Here is a 24,023-nt window from a genome sequence, read left to right on the forward strand (position 1 = left end):
TCCAAACCGCAGCCGGTTCTTGCTTCCCCACCTCGCCTGCTCCAAGTTAACTCCAGGTGGTCTTAAAGTAATTCTTCCATATCCACTTCCTCCTTCCCCACTTCTCTTCCTCCTCCTCCTCCTCCTCCTTTTTGTACTCGTTCTATTCTGTTTGTTTTTCCTTTTTTCTCCTTTTCCTTCGTTTTCTCATTCGCTTCTTTCTTCTTTTCTTCAGATATCCTTGTCCACCCCTCCTGGTCTTGCCACTCTTCTTTCCACCCGACCCCTCCACTGATCCCACCTCCCTTCCCTCCCTACCCCTCCACCAGTCACTCCTTCGGTTCGACCATTTTCTGTCTTGCCGTTGTGGTAATGTCGCTCTGAGACAAAGTAACTTCTATTGGGAACACCCGAATCTGATCCAAATTTTACCAAAACTGCAAACATAGTTCTTGTGTCTGTGCCTTTGGTCTCTCCCCTCTCCTCCTCTTTCTCCTCCTCCTCCTTTTCCTCCTCTTCATTTTCTTACTCCTGCTCCTTCCCCTCCTCCCTTCCCTCTCACTCTTCGAGCGGAGGACCTTTCATTTTATACGTTGGCACTATCTGCGGTGGCCCCCAGCAGGAGTGCAGAGGCACTTTGGGTATCGTCCCTTGACGATAAAGTGGCACCCAAGCCCTTTGGGTGCCGCCCACGGGGCCAGCAGGAACCCATAATAGCACAGCACTCTTGTTTTCCACCTCCAGTGCCAAGATACTTCAATAGTGTTAAGTTGCACGCATGTAGGTTGTGTGCTTCAGGCAGGTTAGGTGGGTAGTGATGACGTGTAAGTGAGGAAATTATATATCTTGGTTAACATAACCATTTCTCTCTCTCTCTCTCTTTCTCTTTATCTCCCAAGGAAAAGGTGGATAGGTCTGTTCATTCAGTCCATATGAACACCTGGCCGGGGTGTCGAAGAAGCTATAATGTGTGTGAAAGACAGACTGAATAGATAAAAGCGACGACCATGGCGTCCTGACGGCAACCAAAAGAAATGGATGAAGTACCGCTCCATATGTAGGGGGTTCATCGATATATGTTTGATAACCAGCGCTTCTATCCATGGAGGAAACATAGCCGAAGAAATAGGGTAAAATTTTTGGTAAAAGAGTGATTGAAGGAAGGATGGTAGATAAAGTGATAATCATTCTTCTTTGGGTGGAGACGAATTTCCCATCACAAACGGATGCTTCGTAGCTCTGGGCCATAGGGGTGTCACTAAACTCCCATAACGTATTGACTGCATAAAGAACGGGAGGATCCGGGAAATGTTCATAATGTCCAATCTGTTCACTCGAGGACGGAAGGGGAGGGCGTTGTTGTCACTTGTGGAATAACAGGTGCTCTTGTTCATATCGAGAGTTGAATAGTTGATGGAGGGAGTTGTGGTGGGTGCTGCGTTCCACCGCCTGTTCGTTCATCAGTAAATGTGGGTGTTCTCGTTCTTTGTTGAGCTTGGACGATGCTATTTTATTTATTTCTTTTTATTTATATTTATATTATTATTGTTGTTATTATTATTATAATTATGTTTTCATCATTATTATTATCATTATTATCAATATTGTGTTTTATTCATTTACTTGTTTATTCATTTTTACCATACCGGGATCCAGTTGCCTTTTCAGAATTTCTTAAACTAATTTGGTGTTCAACAGAAAAGAATATATTAAGTCTCAGTGTCACCCTTCATACTCAGTTATCGTCGTGTTCGTGTGTGCGTATGTGTGTGTGTGTGTGTGTGTGAATATTGTGTACAGTATATTAAACTGGTGTGCTCATTTGCCAGATGATTAGAGATACGAGGTCAACCAGTGTTAGTGGCATATCCAAAATAGTAAAATTGGTATGGGGTCGTTCATGGTAATTACTCAACAGAGAGAGACAGACAGACAGAGGGACTGATATATAGAGAGGGACTGATATATTTATTTATTTATTTATTTATTTATTTATGTATTTATGCAAAGTTCTGCTCTCAGTAGGAAGCCACTTCTGTCCTCAGTCCTTGGGACTAACCGTTAAAGAATGGCCAGGGCAGCAGCTCCGTCGAGTTAAGCAGATAGGGAAAGGTCATGTCTGAGGTTACAGCTCAGAGGGATTTAGCCAACAGCTCGGAAAGAAGCACCTGACCTCTGTCTGTCTGTCTGTTCGTCTGTCTGTCTGCCTGTCGAATGGCTGCGTCTCACGTCGTCACTTCTGGTTGTTATGGACTAGTTTACCAGCGCTTCTGTCCTCGTGGTGACATGCTTTTGTCGCGCCGATAGTCTGGTGTGGAATGGGAAGAACTGTATTATTGTTATCGTTACTACTGTTAATTGTTATTATTCTTATTTTATTTTGTTTTATTGTATTTCATTACATTTTATTTATTTATTTATTTATTGTTCCTCTCGCTTCCTGTTCCTCTACCTTTTCTTCGTCTTCCATTTCCTTATCGTCATTCTTCTGCTCACGTATTCTTCTTCATTTGCTCGCTTCATTTCCCTCTCTTCCTCTTTCTTTCCCTTCTCTTGCTCCTTCTGTACTTCATTCTCCTCCTCCGTCTCTGGTCGTCGTCGTCCTGTTCGCTGTCGCACTCTTCGTCATAAGCTTCTTGATATTTTTTCATTTTCCTAATTTTCTTTCATTTATTTTATTTTATTACCTTTTTATGGTAAGTAACGTCACGACTGTTCATGTGAAAGGTGTACTTGTCATCAATAACCTTCATTTTTGATAAAAGTAAATTCTTTCTCTGAGATAAGAGGTTGATAAGCACGAAGAGGAATTTTGGGAAATTGCAAGGAATTGGGGTGGATTGAGATGAGATTATCACCGTCGGTACCTCAACAAGAGGTTATTTCCGACCAGTTTCGCCATCAATGTGGCGGTATTTTAGAAATAACAGCCAAAATTTGGCGATATTTGCCCTATCTTAACCTTATGAAATATATAGATAAATAGCAAATAAGTAAATCTGCGACAAAATACTAACGTTTCTTGGCATCCATGAGGCCGGGGCTTAGACACATGCGGTCGTGTTAGAGGGAGGAGTGGAACATGAGGTCTAACTCCATGTGGACTGACTCATAAGCTTTCGAGGAATGACCCTTGTCGTCTCGAGTGGTTTGGTGTTGAGGATTCCCCTGGTATGCTTCGGGTAATTGGCCGCACGGTGGACACTACTTCCCACCCCACAAGAGTCCACGGACCTCTCCCCCTCCCAACCCTTGTCCAAATAGAATCTCCTGGTGACAGATAGGGAAAAAACGTGTAGGTCGAGTAAGGCACTGGATAAGGAATGTGAGGGTATGAGTGGAGTGAGTTAGCATTTTGTCTTCATGTTATTACATCCAAAGCTGCAAGGAACAATGGGTAACGTCTCTGCTTCTGAAACTGGAGTACCAGGCTCGATCCCCCATGCCAGGCAGTTGTTCGAATCGCACTTGCACGATTTCCCATGAGGTGCGGTGTACCAGTTACGTATTCTGATGTAGTATCTAGTCAGTATGCTCGTGTGATCACTCTTATTTCGGACTTCAGAGCTGATTGAGGACCGGTGGTAGGGGAGGGGAGAGTGTGTGGGTAACCCACATGTCACGTTTTGAGGTCATAGTCACCCTGTCACCTTTTTTTTTTTATTAAATTTTATTTATTGTTCATTCTTTTGTGTTTTCCATTTATTGTTATTATTTATTTTATCTATGTATTTATTTATTTATTTATTATATTATATATTGCGTTTTTATTTATTCATGTTTTTGGTGGGTGGGTTGGTCTGCAGGTATCTGTACTTACCAAGACCTTCGCTCTTCAGGATCACTCCGACGTATAAAGGAAGACACACCTCTTCCATAGAAAGCTCTGGCGAAGAGGATAAGCCTTCCGGAACTACTGCGGTACTCACGGAAGCACGCACTTGCTTGCCAGACAACCGAAAATAACCACCAGTCACGTAAGGGACGGGTTTTGTCAAACGCGTCTGGATGTATTGCTCCTGACCCGAGCGGTGTGGCGGAAGTAAGGGATGACCCTTAATGCACGAGGTGCGAAGATGCGAGAGACAATGATTGGATTGGATTAGTGTAGAATGAGGGTATGTTTTGACACAGGTACCCCTCCTTATAAGGGGGAAAGGGGCTTTTCATGTATGTATATATGCATGCGTAATTAGTGAAGAATGTTGTCATCCTCATCAGTAGGTAATATACGCCGCGGAAGGCGTCGCTTTACTCACGCCGAAACTGTTTCCCACGCCCCTTCCCCTTTCCTGAGCAAACCCCCATGCCGCCACCATTACCATTCCAAACAACTCTGGGCAGAATTGGTCGACTTGCTCTTGGCATGATGTCTGTGGGCGTCTCCTCCTTCGTCTCTTTCACCAAAGGCTGTCTCTTGTGGAGTCGACATTATGAATGGGATCAACATCATCAGGGAAGCGTGCTACTTGCCCATACATTCGGAGTTGACTTTCACGATTTATGCTGCTAACATGCCTAGACTTGGTCTCACGGAACGGCTGCTGGTCTGATACACAATAATCTTACCAGCAGTACTCCAAGGTTCTACAAAGTCACGTGGTACTAAAGACGTCGAGACACCTCTTCATATTGGAATTCGGTGTCCATATCTCACTGCCATACAGCAAGACAGGGAGCACAAGCGACTTGAAGATCCAGTTTTAAAGGTTAAGGATGATTAAAGGCACTCAATAGTTAAAGAAGGTAGTCTTTACTATGTGTGTAACCCAAGGAAGTTAGGGGGTTGCTTTTAAATGAATAAAATCCTCTGATATAAAGAAGGAAGGGAAAGGGCCAGAGAATTAAACTCGGACGAATGCAAGTCCTCTCCATGCAGAGCCTCCGAAGAATGCGCGGTGCCATGCGGCTCGATCTTCGTCGATCTCAGTTCGACTCTTCTTTCGCGGGAATTCGAGACGCCGGGTCCCACGACCGCGTCTTCGCGTCCGGGTGGGGTGGCGGACACGTCATCCTCGCCGCTGCCGCCACCAGCCACCACACGTGACAGACGCTTGCGTTCCTGCGATCTCGCCACACGTGACTGCGACGCATAGACTCGTGCAGATTTTTAGTTCTTTCCTCGCTGGTCCTTTCCTCCTCGACTTCGGATACTTCGGATAACCTTCCTCCCACTGTACTTCTGGTAACGTCATGTTCCCCCACACATCCCGGGATATTTTAACGTTGTGGTTATTCATTCCATTTCTCAGAGCACCGTGTATTAAGACGATTAGATGAACTTTGTACTCTGGTACTGAACTCGAGAAAGGGACCCGTTGAGGAAGAAGTTTGTTCATGCTGGACGCCCCGCTTGTCCCGGTGATGCAGAGGCTGCCGGTGCTCTCGCGGTCGTTGGCTCGGTCGGTCAGTGCCACGCTCAACCCTTCAGCGTGGCACTAGTGCCGGCTAAGCGGGAGTGTCCGGCTGGGCGTTGGCACGCGTTCGGGACATTTGGTCATGTACCACCGGTGCCCTTCCACGATCTGACAAAAAGTGTCCGTCATTTATTGAATATGGAAATAGCTAATCTAGGGAAATCGTAAATCTGGGTAGATTGTACATTTAGGGATGTCGCAAATATAGAGAAACCGCATAATTTGGGAAAACACAAATCTGAGATCTCAGATTTAGGGAGAGATTCCATTTGGAGTTAACATTAACTTTACCCTAACTAAGCCTAACACAACGTAACTTCTCATCAGCCTAGCCGAACACCTTGATACTGGCAGGTCAGCTTGAATATCTGGACAACTGCTGGAGCTGTATCATTTAAGAGAGGAATGCCTCTCTAGCGTTAGACCTATTGAATAGGTCTTGTACGAAAGATAAGACAAAAGTTAGCTTTCACGCAGAGTGTAGGAGCCACTGCTAACTGGCACACCCTGGTGGCGAAGAGGGAAATTCCTCAGATGTATATATGGGGGTACCGTCATAAGGACGTGGTCCATTGGATACTCTACAGATGTATAGGATTTCACTGAATGTAGTGGATAATGTGGCACAAAAGAAATATCTCACCAGAAACTATGCGGCATGGAGTCTTTCAATTGAAAACATGGAAAGACCAGATAAGTGGAAAGACGATATAGAGAAGATTGCAGGAGTGATCTGGCAGAAGTCGGTGTGGTCTAGAGATCTGATGGAAGAGGTTGGGAGAAGACATTATTATATATGTGGACTTATATATATATATATGTGTGTGTGTGTGTGTGTGTATATATATATATATGTGTGTGTGTGTGTGTGTGTGCGCGCGTGTATTTGCGACCTATGCAGAGGAAATTTTGCTTGGCGTTTTAGTCTTTTGCGAAACCACTGAATCTTTCACAGAGTTCATGCATTTGCATCTCAGTGATGGAGCGCACAAAGAAAGTGCTTCATCATTCAAGCTAATTGCTCAGAGCGACGTTTCACTTATTCAATAACATGGGCATTTGTGCTTTAAGGGCATGGACACGTGACCCCAGAGCGTGAGTGTTAGTTATCATGATTACGATGTGCTGCTCTTCAAGCATAACATGCTGCGCGTCATGGAAGTAATACGTCATGTACAAGTCGCGTCACGCAGAAGCTGTGACCGTGATTAAACGTTTCTGCTTATAGGATTCGAACCCTAGCCCACGCATCATGAGACTACGAAAGTGTCAATTACGCTGTGACGGATGTCTGAAGGAATTCACATCATTTAGTTGCCTGACATCAACTCTCGTAGTGTGTATGTAATCAGTCTCCATTTCACCAAATCTTTTACTCAGTAAACCATCCGAGTAGTATATAAGATGTGAACGTGTCACCCAGGGTAGGTCTACTCTTGTGACAATGTCTGTACACTTGAATGAAATCGTCTGGCGATAACCAGAATTAAATTGGTAGAAAACGTGACTAGGGAAGTGCTTAAGGACATGGTCTTTTAGCATACCTCCCCCCCTCTCTCTCTTTCTCTCTTTGACGCGCGCACACACACACATACAAACACACACACACACTACTGAGTGTTAGCTTGCCGAAGGTGCTGGACTTGAGTCACTCCATATTTTGTTTCCTTCCCCTTTTCACTCGAGGAGGAGGACGAGGAGGACACGACACGTGAGTGTCACTTTCGACACGAGACGCGTCGTCGTACGCGTCAGCGCTGCATTGTCCGCACCAAACGTGACTTGCTGCAATCTGGCCGAACGCCGTGGCAGCGGATCAAGGCGTCGCGTCGCGTCGCTGTGGGAAGTGAGATGATGGGTCGGCGGTTAAAGGGGCTGACTCGCTGAGTTGGAGTCGTCTGGAAGTCTAGTTTTGTAATATGTTATAGTTTTTTCTTGTGTATTTTTTGTGTTTTGTTTTAGTTGTTTTAATTTGTATTTATTCAACTTTGTGTTTATATAGTTATTTTGTATTTCAGTAGTTTTTGTTTAATATGTTTTTAGTTTCATTATTTTATAGTTATTTAATTATTTTATTAATAGGGTTAGAATAGGAAAAATGTTGCCATATATTGGCTGGAATTTTCAAAATACCACCATATAGATTGCAAAACTGATAAAAAAAAAAATGGCGTATTGGTGTGGTAGCGACGGCGATATTCTCGTCTCATTCCACCCCGATTCTCGATTACAGATTTCCCTAAATCCCTCTGCCTGCTTATCACCTCCCTTATCTTAGGATTTACTTAAAAAAAAATAAAGTTATTGGATGACAAGAGCCGCTTGCATGGTTATGACGCTGCTAGAGAGAGAGAGAGAGAGAGAGAGAGAGAGAGAGAAGTGTGCTTGACCTTGGCAAAGGTCTGGACAGTCTTGACCTGAGCAGGTCTTCCTCGGACAAGGTCACGATTTGTCTCTAGTTTTCTCTTTTGTAGTCTCCGCCTCACTCGAGCCAGTTTCCAGTGTCCTTTGTGTGCCTCGTTGGCCATCGCTCGTGATTTCAAAGGCCCGAGTACGATTCCTAAAGGTGGTGTGTGAGTCTATATTTTAGGTCTTTTTTTTCTCATGGAAGAGTTTAGGGAGGCTTTTGCTCAACAGTGGACTAATTTTATTTATTTATTTATTTATTTTAGCTATATATTATTTGATTAAGTTATTTTGTCGTATTATCATTATTATTATTATTATTATTATTATTACTATTATTATTTGATTCATATGTTTATTTTGTATTTTATTTATTTATCTTTACATCACGGTCCGTGTAATACTTCACACGCCATGTTCAGTGCTTTGAACTCGAGCTGGCAAGCAACCAGGCAACCAACGTACTATTAACTCTTCCTGGCAGTAGTGCAAGTAAAGGTCATTGTACTAACAGCCAGTTAAAGGAAGTGACGTCACCGCCAGCTGGGGTCGCGGTCGATCGGCACGTGGATCAAGCCTGGGTCCTTCCTATAGCAGCGATTAATAAAATTGCCTGACGTTTGCCACAACGCAAGGTGGACAGTGAGCCACGGTCTGTGCTTAGTCCCGCCAGTGACGACGATGTGGCTTATGGATTTCTGTTGTGGTTAGTGCTGTACCCGCTGGTTTTAGTCAGATCAAGGGTGGATTTAAATTACCCAGACTGGAGAAAAGGGGGAGCCTAATCAACCCCCTCCCTCTCCCCCTCCCCCTCTCCCTCCCCCCTTCCTCTATCCCCCCCAACCCAAAAAAAAGTTATACCCTATTCAGCCCCTAGAAAGGGTATCATCATGATCACGGACGAAAATAAATGAATAGATAAATAAAAATAAAAAAAGAGATAAATGAATAGATAGAATAAAATAAATGAATGAAAATAGATAAAATAGATCAAATGAATTGATGGAAAAAATAAAAAATAAATAAATGGCGTTACCCAAAGTGAAGTGGGTAAAAGATCGCTCACAATAAAAGTCCGGGGAGGGACCCGGTAATATAGAATTACGCTTTCGCGTCAACGCTCCAGCCGCCATGCAGAGGTGCATGACACCGGTGCATGACTGGAGTTCCTCCACATTGGTATCACATGCTGCATGCAAGGAGGCGGGAGTCGGGGGGGGGGGGCGAGTCTCCGCTTGGCTCTGCAACATGCAACAATGGCAGGATGTTGCAGTCTCCCGCGGACTTGAATTTGGGTTAACCAACCCAACCCGATCCTTAACCCCATCCTCTCCCGCTCTACTCTTTTCCCCTCTCCTCTCTCCTTCTCCTTCTCTCTCCCTTCCTTTCGCCTCTTCTCTACCCCCTTCCTCCCCCGTTCCCTCCCTCTTCTCTTTCCTCCTCTCCTCTCTCCTTCTCCCTCCCTCTCCCTTCCTCTCCTTTCTCCTCTTCTCTACCCCCTTCCTTCCCCGTTCCTTCCCTCTCCCCCTCCTCTTCTCCCCCCCATCCCCCCATTTCTTTTTTGGATAAAATAATTATTACTCAGATTAGATGGTCGCGTAAGCGGAGCCACTGTGTTGTAAGTCATAATCCCCCTCCCCCGTTCATGATTAAAAGAGTGCCTGGTGCCATCCATAATAAAAACCTTAATGTGTGTCACAGGGTAAGAGGGTTTGATGACTTGGTAGTTCTGTAGCAAACTGTAAGATACTAGTTAAGAACATAAGAATGAAAGAGACTCCAAGAGACCATAAGGCCTACACTGGGCAGTTCCATGTCCATCACCACCTGTCATCCCCATCCATAAAGTTGTCTAACCTTTTCAGCGCTCACAACATGGTTATTAGTGAATGGTATTACATTATTTGAACATTATCATCAATACCGTATAATGCACAAACGAACAAGAGTTAAAATGTCCAGCGTTTGTTCAAACGAGTTCGTGTAATTGAGTTGGCACTTGCAGTCGCCTAAGACAGATGAAGACTGAGGGTGGGAAGGATTGAGAAAAGGGGCGTGGCCACGGGATCCAACCAACCAATCAATAGTCGCAGGCGCATATGACGTAAAGTCGTTCGAATGGCTGCAGTGGGGCTGGGTGGATGTTATGGTGACTATTTATGGTGAGTTTGGGCTTCTCAATGGTTGGTCTTGGTTGTATAATGATGTGTATGCATGTATTTATTTATTTATTTATTTATTTTTGTCCTAATTATTTTTAACCCGTTCATCCTGTTATGGGAGCATTGATTAATTTTATATTCAGAGCGACTTGACGTAGGCGTGACGTCATGATAGCGCTGATCAAAACAAATGGATCGACCTACTTCTGTTGCTCCTGTATAACTCGAAGGCCAACCCAAGGGAGGACTTAGTCGTCAGTTATCCTATCTTGATCTTTTCAGCCACTAAAGTAATCTATTTGTAGTGCTTTGCAGAATATTTGTTCATATTGCGACTATTGGCAAATCGTATGCCGTAGTGGGGTCGTCTTTGCCAAATACTACGGAAGTGGGCTGGTGGGAAGGAAGCCCTAAGATACACTGACACTGAGGTGGTGAGTGCATAGAGGTTGAGTAGATGGTGGATGGTGTACTGGAAAGGTGAAAAGAGTAGGTGATGAGTGCACTGAAGGTGGTTATCACACTAGGCTTCCAGGGGCTTCACCAGCGCCGACAGTTGCGAGTTGTCTTAGAAAAAACCACTTCAGTTACAATATTTTATTTTTAAAATCTCCAAATATAAAATTATCTCTCCGTCATATATAGCAAAGCTGAATGATGAACTAAAAGATTGTGAAGCTATGCGAATTTTAGACATACTGTTGAGATGTTCTTACAGAAGTCTAGACTTCTGAAAGCGAAGTCATATTCTAATTATTCAAATGGAGGTTGGAGGTAAGATGTGGGAGGAAAAATAGGCCAATATGATAACCACTTGAGTAAGTTCAAAGAATAGTTGTTGATGGGTATTTTGAATAGTTTGGAAAATAAGTGATAGGGACATGGGCAAATAAATTAGCGAGCAAGTTTGACTCAAGCCCGCCACTGTGAGTTGTTCTTCATGAACATTTCTGCCTCTTCCGTGTTTGTCCCCATCCTCTCCACGCATTCTCTTCCACTATCATTCAAACCTGATCGACGAACGCTTTACCAACATTTTCCCGTAAATATTTTTTTTGTACACAATCTACCGTTCTGCCACATGTCATGTTCTTGTTTCAACAGAACTCTGAGCATTTTTATTTTAATAATTTATTTATTTGTTCATTTATTAATTACCATTATTTTTTAGTAATTTTAATTAATGTTCCGGAAGTCGAAAAGGCTCAAAGATAGAAACGTAATAAATTAAGGCTTCGTCATCAAATTGGGTTTACCAAAACTGTCGGGAGTCGCCATCTTGAAATTGAGCATCTGGGGTCACTCACCTCTTACCGCATGCCTCCCATATTTTGTTAGGCGGGATCTCTGGCTGGCAGATTGATGAAGCCAGAGAACTGAACTTTTACAAAATCACCCTTTTCTTCCTCCAAAAGCACTTCTTTTTTGTTGGGGGGGGGGCACTCTTCCAAAAATTCTCTTTTCCAATCCTGAATATATATATATATTTTAGGTCTTCTTGTACTCGTACCACAGGCAGTTTTGAGAAGCTTTCAACTCTTCCGCTTTCGCTGTGTTCTCTGGAGTCAACCAGGAAGGTTCACAATTCACTTCCGTACAATAACATTAGTTGCATTTTCTTTCCACCTCTCTTCACATCTCTGTCTATCTTTCTCTCTTTCTCTTCCTCTTTCCCTCTTCTCTCTATTTTCTCTCTCTCCCACTCTCTCGCTCTCTCTCTTTCTTTTGTAAGTGACCCAACCGTTTCAGTCATACTCTCTTGAGTTCCCTGCTGGGGCCTCTCCCAACTTCTTTCATGAATTGCACAACTAGTTTCGGCAAAGTAACTCCTTCAAACTTCTCTATCGTCTTCATCTTCCTATTATACCTCTTTCACGATCACCATCTCGCGGTATTGTTACACACCTAGCTGCATCTGTCTTTCAACCTTCTGGCTACTTTCCACGTCTATTTCCACTTCCACTCCTTTATTGCCCCAACAAAACGTTTCTGTTTAGTGTACTCTTTTACTCAACCAAGTCACTGCTTGTATGTCTGAGACACAAAGTTTACGATCGCGGTATAATCCCAGGTACGATCTATAGATGAGTAACTTGGAAAAGGACAAGGGCAATGGGGACAAAACTGAGGAGTGCTTTGACTTACCAACGGCTTAACTCTCCGGGAATGTCTTACTGCGGGAAAACGGAGCTACTTACTACTTTGTTACACAATTTTTTTCTCTCTCTTCCTCTTTCTCCCGACCGTCGACCGCGTGGCGCGCTCACAGCGTGTCTCGCCCCGTCTCGTCCCAAGCAGCACTGGTTGGCGCAAAGTAGGGGGGGGCGTCGCCCCCTCCGGCGCCACCGTTCTTGTACGGCTCTCATGTCCAGTCCTCAAGGACAACAGCGGGCTTCTCTTGGCTAATGATTTCCTAGCATGTGTGTGCTATGTCTACTTTTCTTTTCGTGATGAGGTACAATGTCACTGACTAAAGTGCCATTTTTCTTCTTCTTCTTCTTCTTCTTCTTCTTCTTCTTCTTCTTCTTCGTTTTCTTCCTCCTCTTCTTCGCCAGCAGCACGATGGTGTGATCCATGTATACAATTCGCTCTCTTGAATCGGCGGCCATGCAGGGACAGACGCATTTTCGATCCGGCGACAGGTGACTGAACTCTGATCTTCTCCCATCAACTGCAGGGAACTTGAACAAATATGTCTGATGAGATATGGAAGATGAAAGTGATCAGTAACATTCTCTTATTCTTCTTTTTTTCTTCTTCTCCATCCTTTTCCTCTTCTTCCCCTTTTTTTTTTTCCTCTTCTTCCTCTTCTTGTTCTTCTTTCTCTTCTTCCTCTTCTTCCTCTTCTTGTTCTTCTTTCTCTTCTTCATCTTCTTCCTCTACATCTCCTTTTCTTCTTTAGCAGGTCTTTCCAGTTCTAGCCATCTTTGCCACATTAAACCTAAGTATAAGACCAAAATAAATAGATAAATACTGATAGTATTCCAGATGTAAATATGAATTGAGATATACATGTACTTGGATTTGTAAGTGTTGTATGACCGATGATTGACTGATTGGAGAGAAAGTGGGTTAACGTGGAGGAAGTGGAAGTATTTTTTGTAGAACAGATGAAACGTAGTGAAGGTACATGAGGCAACAGAAAGGTTCTCGTGGGGAGAGGAGTGTGGGAGAAGGGGTTAAAAAAAGATGTAGGTCGATCAATAGATGTAAACCAAGTCAGGTCATGGTTAAAGAGTATATTCTCTCTCTCTCTCTCTCTCTCTCTCTGCTCTGAGGATGAGGTCATCTTCCTTATTTTAGTATACAGTAAAGGAACAACGTTCGTGTGAGTGTGTGTGTGATTCACCATGGTCTTGGATCACGTGTTGGACTCGTGATCGACAGCTATTATCCTCCCGGAAGAGAGCTCAGAGCTCATATATGACCGATCTATGGGTAATGCTGTGACCTTGCACACGCACACCCAACTCCCCGTCCACAAGAGTTGGAGTACCGGCTTGCAGCGCAGTAATACTGAAATTATTTCAGCCCTGGGCGAAAATCGAATTCATACCGCTGGGGCACCGGTTGCGAACGCTACCACTGTACCGTCGAGCCGCGCGCGTGTGTGTGTGTGTGTAAACCAGAATGCTGCAGCAAATATATGCATAGATCATTTGCACACAATCCATGAATGTTCTTGCATTCTTGTCTCATTTTTTGCTATTGGACTTTTTTTTGCACATTCCGCTGTTTTGTAAACATCCTTTCCAGCATTTCTTTTTATTCTTTCTTTATATATTTTCAACCAAATTGCCCAAATGACCACCGTGCGCCTCAATCTCCCCCCTACTCTGCACACACACACACACACACACACACAACACACACACACACACACACACACACACACACACACACACACACACACACACACACACACAAATAAATGAACTATACAGTAGGATTAAGATACCAGGGACGGAATTAGAAATCTTACATAACTTAATGACCATTTAAAAGTTTGACGTAGTTATGTGAACCGAAAGAGTTAAACCTTTACAAGATCATGTATATAAACTATGGTGACGTTAACCTGAAGAAGGTAAAGAAAGTACTAAACCTCTGGATGAAGGTTCTATGTTCGATGCAGCTCGATACAATGCGGTTTGCTTACTATTTCTACGTTTTATACCTGCCCTTCGTAATCCCTGAAAGGGTGAACCTTGATCCACATGTGATTCTTTCGGAAATCTTCCTGCTTTTTTTTTTGTGTGTGTGTGTGTGTGTGTGTGTGTGTTGTGTGCGTTTACCTAGTTGTATTATACGGGAAGGGAGCTATGCTCGTAGTGCCCCGTCTTTGTATCTTTCGTCATCAGGTTTGTTCTTAAATTCTTTAATAGCATTTGCACACAATGTTGCCTTATCTAATTTATTCCAGATACCCACCAGTCCTTCCTGCAGTATCTGTGTGTGTGTGTGTGTGTGTGTGTGTGTGTGTGTGTCTGTGTGTCTGTGCTTTCACAACTCCCTTGACTTCCCCATTCTTCTCCCGGTTTTCCTCTGACCCCTCCCTCAAACGCTCCCACCCTCCCTTCCTGTACTGAAGACTTCCTGTATCTTCCACTCCCTCCCTTCCCCTACCCATCCTCTCTCACCTTTCCTCGTACCGTATCTCCCTCCCACTCCCTCGACTCCCTCCTCCCTCCCACTCTTCAAGTTTTACCACTCGTCTTTCCTCTTTTGTTTTGTTGCGCATTTTTTTCTTTTACACAGAACGAAAGACATCTTGTGCCCCACCTCCCTCTCCATCCCTTACATTTTTTTTGTTATATATTTTTTTATTATAACCTTTTCTCCTTCACCCTTTCTTCTTCTCATCCTTCCTCCCCCATCCTCTCTCACACCCTTCCTCCCACCGTCGCATCCTATTTCCCCCGTCCTCTCCTCCTCCTTTCCCCCTCCTCGTTCCCTCTTCCTTAATCCTCACCCAGTCGCTGTCCCTCCTGTTCTCTCTTCCCCTCCCTTTCCTCCCTTCCCCTTCCTCTTCCTCTTCCCCCTCCCCTTATCCTCAATCCTCTTTCTACCTCCTCTCAATCTATGATTGGAAACTAATCCCCATTCAGTGAAGAATACTGATCACATCGATCTCATTCCCCAGTTTTCACCACCTAAATGACGCCACCTCTTCAATGCGATACGGCCTCCAAGGATAGAAGCGCTAGCTAGTTCTTGGCGACGAAATACAAATACGTCCTCCTAACCTTTCCCTCCCCATACACCCTATCGCTCTACCTCCCTAACCCCTCTTTCCCCTCACCCTCCCTCTCCCTCTCCCTCCCACCTACCACTTCCTTGTTCCAGTCCTTCCTGCTGTATCTGTGAGCCCCATAGTAATCCTTCCGGCACGTTATGCCCATATATGGAAGGACATAAGCAGAGCTTATGCCCTTAGGACAATATCGCACCGAAGAGGACGTGGATGTCACAGAGGTGCTACAGAAAAGATTTAATGAGGGGAGCAGAACGGAGAGAAGTTGAGTGATCGGGATTTTATTTATTTATTTATTTATTTATTTATTTGATTGGTGTTTAGTTTCGAATCGTCCAAGGGATGCGTAACACTGGTCCACAGAGGTGTCACAGGAATATTGACTTTATAAAAACTTGTGCAGTCAGTACCCTATACGATGGAGAGGGGGTCGAACACAGGACATTGGGTATCAGTGCTGGGAATTACACAGAAAGAGAGCAGACTGAGAGAAATATGTAATGGAGGCGGTAAAAGAAAGTTGGTGCAAAAATGATGGGCGATGGAGCAGTTATGTTACCTACTGGACGCCACAAAATGGGAAGCGTGTAAATGGGAGACCAGACAGAAGGTGGAGAGACAAGATATAGAAGTTAGCAGGAGTGACTTGACAGAGGTTGGCGCAGTCGTGCGAATCATGGAATGGTATGAGAGAGGCCTTAGTTCAGCAGTGGACTCCGAATAGCTGATTGGTGTAGTGGATAGCATCCCTGACCGTTGTCTTAGGGGATGTTTTGTTCAAAATGTTCACAGCATGTTAGGCTTTAGAAATAATTTACTGCGGCGCGTTTGTTTCGGCCTCGGTGGGGGAGAAATGTTGATTATAACCACACACACACACACACACACACACACACACACACACACACACACACACACACACACACACACACACACACACACACACACACACACACACACACACACACACACACACACACAGCTTTTGAATGCAAGGTGTAATCTTTGAATTAGTTCATGTTATTCATTTGTAGAAGTTGGGATAGATTTGGATTAATCGTTTGTGGAGGCTGTTTTATTTGTTTAGAAATTATGGCAAATTGAGGAAGGTGTAGAAAGATACTGGTCTTTGGTCATTTCTGGAGAAACTCAGGGGCGTAACCGGTCAGGAATGAACTCGGACCAAGACCCGTGTCTTTATGCACCTTACTCATTGATTCATTAATTTAATATTTGGTATTTCTCCGTGCCTCTCACATGTGCTAACTTAAATCAGCTTGTAAAGGGAACATCTAAAAGGAAAATTTAAGATTATAGTGACAAATGGTAGTCTCTTTTGTACATCACCCTATGGTACAGTTGGTAGCATTCTAAGTTCGTGTTGGTCTAGTGTCAAACGGCCAAGGATTCAAATCCGTTAGGCGGAACTGTTTGATACATTTAGGTGTTGTTGTACTTCATTTTTTTATGTACTCATGTTTGGTAAATCTCTTGTTTTATGTTTTCAGGTTGGTGGCCAGCAACTCGATAACATTTTTGGCAGTCTTCTTAAGGTGCGACTTAGTAAGTTCTTCGATTTTTTTTTGTCTATTTTGTGTCTGTTAGTATATTTTTCTTTTGTTTTATTTATATAATAGTTTATCCGTTTTCATTATTTTTATTTATATTTCATGTCTTATTTTGTTCATTTTCGTATATATGTAGTTGTTTTTGAAAGAGAGAAAGCTGCCGAAACTGTTGACCTTGGTTGGGTGACTAATGTATATCACCCGGAACGACTGTTGTTGTTGTTGTTGTTGTTGTTGTTGTTGTTGTTGCTCTGGGTTGGTTGCAACCCCATATTACCCCGGATTGAGCTGGTGACTCACCCAGGGGACCCGCCCAGTTGGTTTAGCTTGCTTGACCATGAATGCCCCAAGCTGTGTGGCTGGAGACAGGGATGCCCATTCCTACACGAGACACTGAGATGGGAAGGGCGACGATTAGTGCGGTTTTGGATTGCCTATGTTGATGTATGGAAAAAGTCACAACTAGCTAGGGAAGGTTAGGATATATTTTTATTTTATTTTATTTTATTTTATTTATTGATCTCATTTTTATTTTCATGTTTTCTGGATTTGTTTTGTGCCAACGATTCATTGTTTATAAAACTTACAAGATCAATCTTTACACGGTTCCTTTCACGTGTCAAGCAGCGAGTGTCGAACCTCAAAGTCAATGACGCTTTTGGTTGCCGGGCAACGCCCTCAGCCGACCGCTCCCTCACCCCAGGTCATGGTCTGGGAGTTCGTGTTCGGAGCCGGCCTGCGTCGGGGAAGACGAAGCCGATGACGCGACGGGGGGGGAGAAGGATCCGAACGCGTGCGTCCTCCCGCATGGCGGACGGACGGGGTGAGGTTCGGAGGAACAGGGTGGGGGTGGGTGGGAGGGGGTAACGGCCCTAGCCGTATGACTTGGGTTTCGTGGCAGCGGCGGCAGTGCCGTATCCTCCTCCTCCTCCTCCTCCTCCTCCTCCTCCTCCTCTCCTCCTCCTCCTCCTCCTCCTCCTCCTCCTCCTCCTCCTCCTCCTCCTCCTCCTCCTCCTCCTCCTCCTCCTCCTCCTCCTCCTCCTCTCCTCCCTGTAATCATCATCCCCCTCCCCTCCTTTCCTCTTTTCTCTCGTCTCTTGTTTCTGTTTCACCTTCTACCTACTTCCACCTTATCCCTTTCGTTTCTTCTCTTTACCCTCTGTCTTTTCTCTTGCCTTTTCTTCTCTCATCTTTTTCTTCTTTCTTCTCCTTCTTCTCCCTCCTTATTCTTCATGTATCTCCTTGTAGTCTCTTGCTCATCTTCCTTTTCTCTCCTCCCCTCCCTTCTAATTCTCCTGCAAACTTTCTCAGACGAGGTCCAATCGTAACTTGTCCGTTTATGTTTACATTATACTTATATTATACACACACGGCAGGGGGAGAGGGTACTGAAGGTAAGATCACGCCCCTGCGGAAGAGGGTGCTTACGTCATGGCAGACTTTGCTTGTGCCCTCGCCGACATTGCTGATGTCGGCGCCCTCTCGATAACAGCTTTGCCTTGGGTGTTCCTGGAGTGTCCCTTATGCTTTTGGTGATGAAGGTTATGGATAATGAGATATACTTCCATCACGTACATTGTACCTCCCCTTCCCCCTTCTCCCCAACCCCCACACTCTCCTCCCCATCACCTTGTCCTCGCCTTTCTCCTTTTCAAACTCTTAACCTCCTTAATTCCCTCCTCTTCCTCCTCCTCCTCCTCCTCCTCCTCCTCCTCCTCTTTCTCTTTTTCCTCCTTTTCTCCAAATTCCTCCACCTCTTCTCCATTATCCTCGTCTTGTTCCTACTCCTCCTCCTCCTCCTCTTCCTTGCCTTCAGTTTCTTCTTTCACCATTTCTTTATCCTCCTTTATATCGTTTTCCTCCACCTCCACCCCATGTTTGGATAGAACTAGAACTCAAGATCTCATGGCCGTCTCCCCCTCTCCTTCTCTCTCTCTCCCTCTCTCATTTTGCTATCCTCATCTTCTCAAGTTCTATCTGTCTATATACCAAGAGCCTTTTACCCATATTCCCTTATAAGGGGGAAAAAGCTCTGGCATACAGATAGAATCTTCCCAAGTGCCACGTCACCATTACCGCCACTGCCACTATCACCGCCATCTATTTCTCCCTAGCAAACAACTTCATCCCCGGCAGTCTCTTTCCAAAACAGGTTCATGTGCATCAGTTCTTCACCAGGCCCAATTTCCTTTGACCTCTACCCTCCTTGCTTTATGCCTCCTCCTCCTCCTCCTTTTTCTTGTTTATTTTCGTTCTTCTTTCACCCGCCGAGTTGTTTACGTGTGCCGTCGTGTGAGTGACGACCCGTCCGGGTGCGCCTTTACCCCCTGAAAGGGATCAAGATGCTCTGCCGCTTCGCGATGTCGTCCACAAGGATAGAAGCGCTGGTGAGCTGTCTGCGATAACAACACAATGGTTCCCTTCTAATCTCTGCAGCAGTAGCCCCCTCCATTGACATAGAAAATCCCACACTAGTACAACACAGACACCATTTCACATTTTCTCCCCAGCCACTGCTGGGGGCTGCGGGTTTCTTGTGAAACTGTTGGTACACGTGAGTGTACAGACAACGTGGAGGCGGCAGTGATCAAGAAAGGGTGATAATCACGTAGATAACGATAAGGTTAGGACGTATTTGGGTGACGTAATGAATGCCACGGTGATGGGTCTGGCGGCCATGTTGGTTAGCGCAGACTGGATGATAAATTGCGGTTGTAATGGTTTCAGGTGGCAAAATGATTAATGGTGGTGGTGATTGTGGAAGTGATGTTAGGTGTGGAGGTTAAATGAAGAGGTGGACATTGTAATGGGGTGGTGGTGGAGGTTGTGGTGATGGGGATGAAGTCGTGTGATGGTAGAGAGATTGTGATGGTGATGATGGTGGAAAAGATGATGGCTGTGGATGATGTGTAATGATAGTGGAAATATTCATTGTGGTGGTTGTGGAGATCGTGGTAGTTGAAGTAGAATTAATGGAATGGTGAAGGTGGCGACAGCGGAGACCAAGAGTAGATGCACGTGTCCGAATATGTGTGTGTGTGTGTGTGTGTGTGTGTAGATTGTGTATATTACACTGGTCTCATAGTATTATGTTCAAAGAATATTGATGATAAATTAGAGTAACCTCCTCACTAACTAGAGGGTGCCACGGAGATGAATAAAAATCGCCTGTGGAAGGCGTTAGATGCACAATTGTGATTGCGACTTAGACTCAGGTACGCACAAAAGTAGAATTTATATATATATATATATATATATATATATATATATATATATATGTATATATATATACATATATATATGTATATATATATATATATATATATATATATATATATATATATATATATATATATATATATAAATTTATATATATAAATTTATTTGTTTTTTACGTGTTTGCACATCGCACGTACCATGTTGATTTTAAGAATACCGAGTATGTCAGAAAAGGTTAGGTCATATCAGGTCAGGTCAAGTTAGTTCGTTGGGACAGAATTCACTAATTTTCGCTTATCAGTACGTCCACAGGAAACCCACAATGCCTACGCATTACCCCCATTACCCGCACACTCCAGTCCTCCCACAGCTAATATCCCCTACACACCGTCCTCCATATCCACATATGTACGCACACACACGGCTCGGTGGCGCGGTTGGTAGAGCGCTGGACTGCCAGCACGGTGGTGCTCGCAGTACCTGGTTCGAATCCTGCCCAGGGCCGAAGTTATTTCGGTATCGCTGCGCTTCGGGTCGTTACTCTGACTCTCGTGGGCGGGGAATTGGGTGTGTGTGTGTGTGTGTAAGGTCGGAGCATTACCCATAGATCGGTCATACGAGCTCTGAGCTCTCTTCCGAGAGGGAAATAGCTGTGGATCACGAGTCCAACACGTGATCCAAAGACCAAGGTGAATACACACACACACACACGTACACGCACGCACGCACGCACATATACATCATTACCAACCAATCCTCTGGTTCGCCCCTTTCATTATCCCGTCACCCTTACCCTCATTCGTTCCCTCCCTCCTTCACTCCCCCCTCTCCCCTCCTCTTCTGCCCCCCCCCCCACCTTCCCTTAAACAAGGCCTATGGTCATAAATGGCGTCCAATCGAGGGTCCGCATGTCTCTCTACCCCCCCCCCCCTCTCTCTCTCTCTCTCTCTCTCTCTCTCTCTCTCTCTCTCTCTCAGCGATGTTCCAGGAAGATTTCTTTTTTCATTCTGTTCGTGTCTTCCCACCCCATCCTCTTCTCCCTCCCTCACTCCCCAGAGGGTACAGTACTTCATACCCCCTGACCTTATCTGAATGTACTTCCTGTTCTATTGTGATCGCGTGCTGGACTCGAGATCGTTAGCTGTTATCTTCCAGGAAGAGAGCTCGCTCCTTGTATCTTTCGAACTATATGTAATCTATCAGCCTTCTTCATACCATTCCACAACTGCGCCCTCTACCACACCACTCCTGCAAACTTCTCTTTCTTCGCTCCACTATAAACGCTCCAATACCCTTGCGCAAGGGTGACAGTGACAGTTTGAAGTATAGTTTGGTTTTCACGCTTTCACGAACTCAGTACTTCAGAATGGAGGTCCACGACGATAACTATTACAACAGCAAGCCATGTGAGCGCGCGCGCGTGTGTGTGCGTTTGGCTTTTTATTAACCTAAGTGTATAGAGAAAAGGGACCATTTTCGTGGGGTACTCTTTCTTCTCTAATTATCATAGCTTCAAATTTATGTGCATTTGTGTGTGTGTGTGTGTGTGTGTGTGTGTGTGTGTGTGTGTGTGTGTGTGTGTGTGTGTGTGAGGGCGCGTGCGTGTGTGTTCACAAGAGTACAGGCGAGATTTGGCAAGTACAAAAAAACACAGACACGCTCATAACTCATGCAGATACTAATCAAGAGAGACTGAGGCCAAATGACGTATTTGGAGGTTTAAAAGGGCAATTCAGTGTTAAGTTAACCAAGAAAGCGACAGGGAATTTTTGGAGATTAAATCGATGACGTAATAGTTACGTGGACGGAATTTGGTGAATTTGCAAAAAAATATTTACTCTCACCTTAGCAAAAACTCGCCACTCTCGCGCAGACTGTGAGAAAGTTTTACTCCCTTGTCTAGGTCGCTCCCCCTCCCCTCCTCCTCCCCTCCTCCCCCCCTCCTCATCTCCTCCTCGCCTTCCTCATAAGGTCACCACCCAAGCGGCTTTACGCCGACATTCAATCCTTCCACCCTCCCTTCCACATTCTCCTCCACCACACTCCCCTCCACACTCCACTTGCAGTACTTTCCTTTCACTCCACATCCGTACTTCTTCCTCCATGGTTGGTACGTGGACTCCGCAATTCCACCTCCGTAATTCTGGTCTTCCAGACCGTACCCCGTGATTTGATTTAATCTATTCTCAACTCAATCGTTTTATTTACTTCTTCCACGATCCTTGACCGTATCGTCAACTTTCTCTTGCCACTCCATTTGTACTGTCGTCACTCCTCCACGTTATATTCCACAACAACATTTCACGGGGAATTGAGATAAGGAAATCGCCATTGCTCTGTAGAAAATACGCCAATTTCGATCAGTACCACCGTCAAATTGGCTGTATTTTAAAAATTCCCGCCAAATTTTGATTATGGTTTTCCTATTCTAATCTAAAGCAATTAACCTAACGTTACTGCCCTAGCAAGTCACGGCATCTGCCAACTTAGGAAATTGTGTTGTAGTTGAATATATTGTATTTTTCTACTCCATATTTACTCCATATCAGTTTGGAGTCTCTGACCCGGCACTGTACTTCCACTCCACACCCCGGTACTTCCTTTCACTCCACTCGCCCTCCGTATCTTCCTCCACCCATCAGAATTGCATTTAATTGGTTTCATTATGTTCTCCCCCTCCCCTCCCCCCGCCAGTCCTCCCTGTTGCAGCATACAAGCAAATGGACTGCTACTCTCTTCTTCAGTGTCTCGTGCACGCTGTTTCACCACCACTGCCACCATCACTATCACCACTACCACCACTACTATCACCACTACCACCACTACTATCACCACTACCACCACCGTCACCACCACTGGTACCACCACCTCGATTATCACCACCAACAGTACCACAAAGCAATACCACCACCACCAAGACTTCCACCACCAGTACCACCACCACCACTTTCACCACTACCACCACCAGTATCACCACAACCAGTACCACCAGAGCCAGCACCCTCATGACCACTGCCACCAAGACTCCCACCACCAGTACTACCGCCACTTCGACAATCACCACCTCCACTACAAGTACCACCAGAACCAGCACCCTCACACCATCACCAAGACTCCCACCACCATCACTAGTACCTTCCCCTACCACTCCCACCCCCACCACCACCACCACCACCAAAGGCCCCCATCGGTCTTGCCCACTTCCCACGTCACCCGTCATTAGGGCTGACATCAATTAATCATCAGTCATTATCAGCGTTCTTCCATCTCTTTGCTTTCCCCCCTACTCCGTCTATGCCCTTCCCTCTTTTTTATTCTCCCCTCTTCCCCTTTCTCCTTGTCTTACCTTCTCGCTCCAAGACCTCAACTCCGTTATGGTGATGGCGGAAGGTGGAATGGCGGTGTGGTGGGGATGGGGGGGGGGGTTACGGCATATATGTGCTTCCCTTATCTTCTTTTTCTTCTTCATCATTTTGTTTTCTTTTTCTTCCTCTTTGTCCTCATCTTTTACTTCTTCCTCTTTTAGTTTCTTGTCCCTTTTCTTCATTTCCTTTTGGCTTCTTCCTATTCTTTTTAGTTTTTTTTCTAGTCTTCTGCTGGTTCTGTGTATTTTTCTTCCAGCTTCTACATAAAGGGAGATATGTGATTTTAGAGGGTAGATCCTGGGTACAGCCTTTGTATATATACTCAGTTCCCAGAACTCATTCCCATCAGGGTCAAAATTCAAATAAAACATTGATAATGACAGAGGCATAAAAAGGCCATACTAGCATGGTTGTAGATGCACACATGGTTGTCTGTAGGATTTACACTCTTATTTACACAGCATTACTCGTCTTTCTTTTCCAAGTCCAGTGCCATGCGTGTTCTCCAAGTCTATTGCTAAACCCTCCACTAAGTATGTATTCTGTCTAGTGAGGATGTTGGGCTCGACAGACTGATGCTGGGAACAGAGGAGTTGCGAGTGGCGTAAACCTCAACTGTTACATAAAATCACTATATAGGTCGAAAACATAGA

The 24,023-nt window shown here is 44.7% G+C and overlaps 1 protein-coding gene across 1 annotated transcript in view; it reads left to right on the forward strand.

Annotated features, from left to right (window-relative positions):
- Nucleotides 1–6,076: 6,076 nt before the first annotated feature.
- The window catches only part of LOC143037757 (uncharacterized), a 766,745-nt gene continuing 748,798 nt past the window's right edge, over nt 6,077–24,023 (forward strand). Inside the window, exons 1-2 of the mRNA XM_076206310.1 lie at nt 6,077–6,169; nt 16,727–16,781. Coding sequence (XP_076062425.1) covers nt 6,077–6,169; nt 16,727–16,781 — 148 coding nt within the window. The remainder of the gene's footprint in view (nt 6,170–16,726; nt 16,782–24,023) is intronic.

Source organism: Oratosquilla oratoria, chromosome 23 (assembly GCF_046742065.1).
Source record: "Oratosquilla oratoria isolate Oo_2021 chromosome 23, ASM4674206v1, whole genome shotgun sequence".
Lineage (NCBI taxonomy): Eukaryota > Metazoa > Arthropoda > Malacostraca > Stomatopoda > Squillidae > Oratosquilla > Oratosquilla oratoria.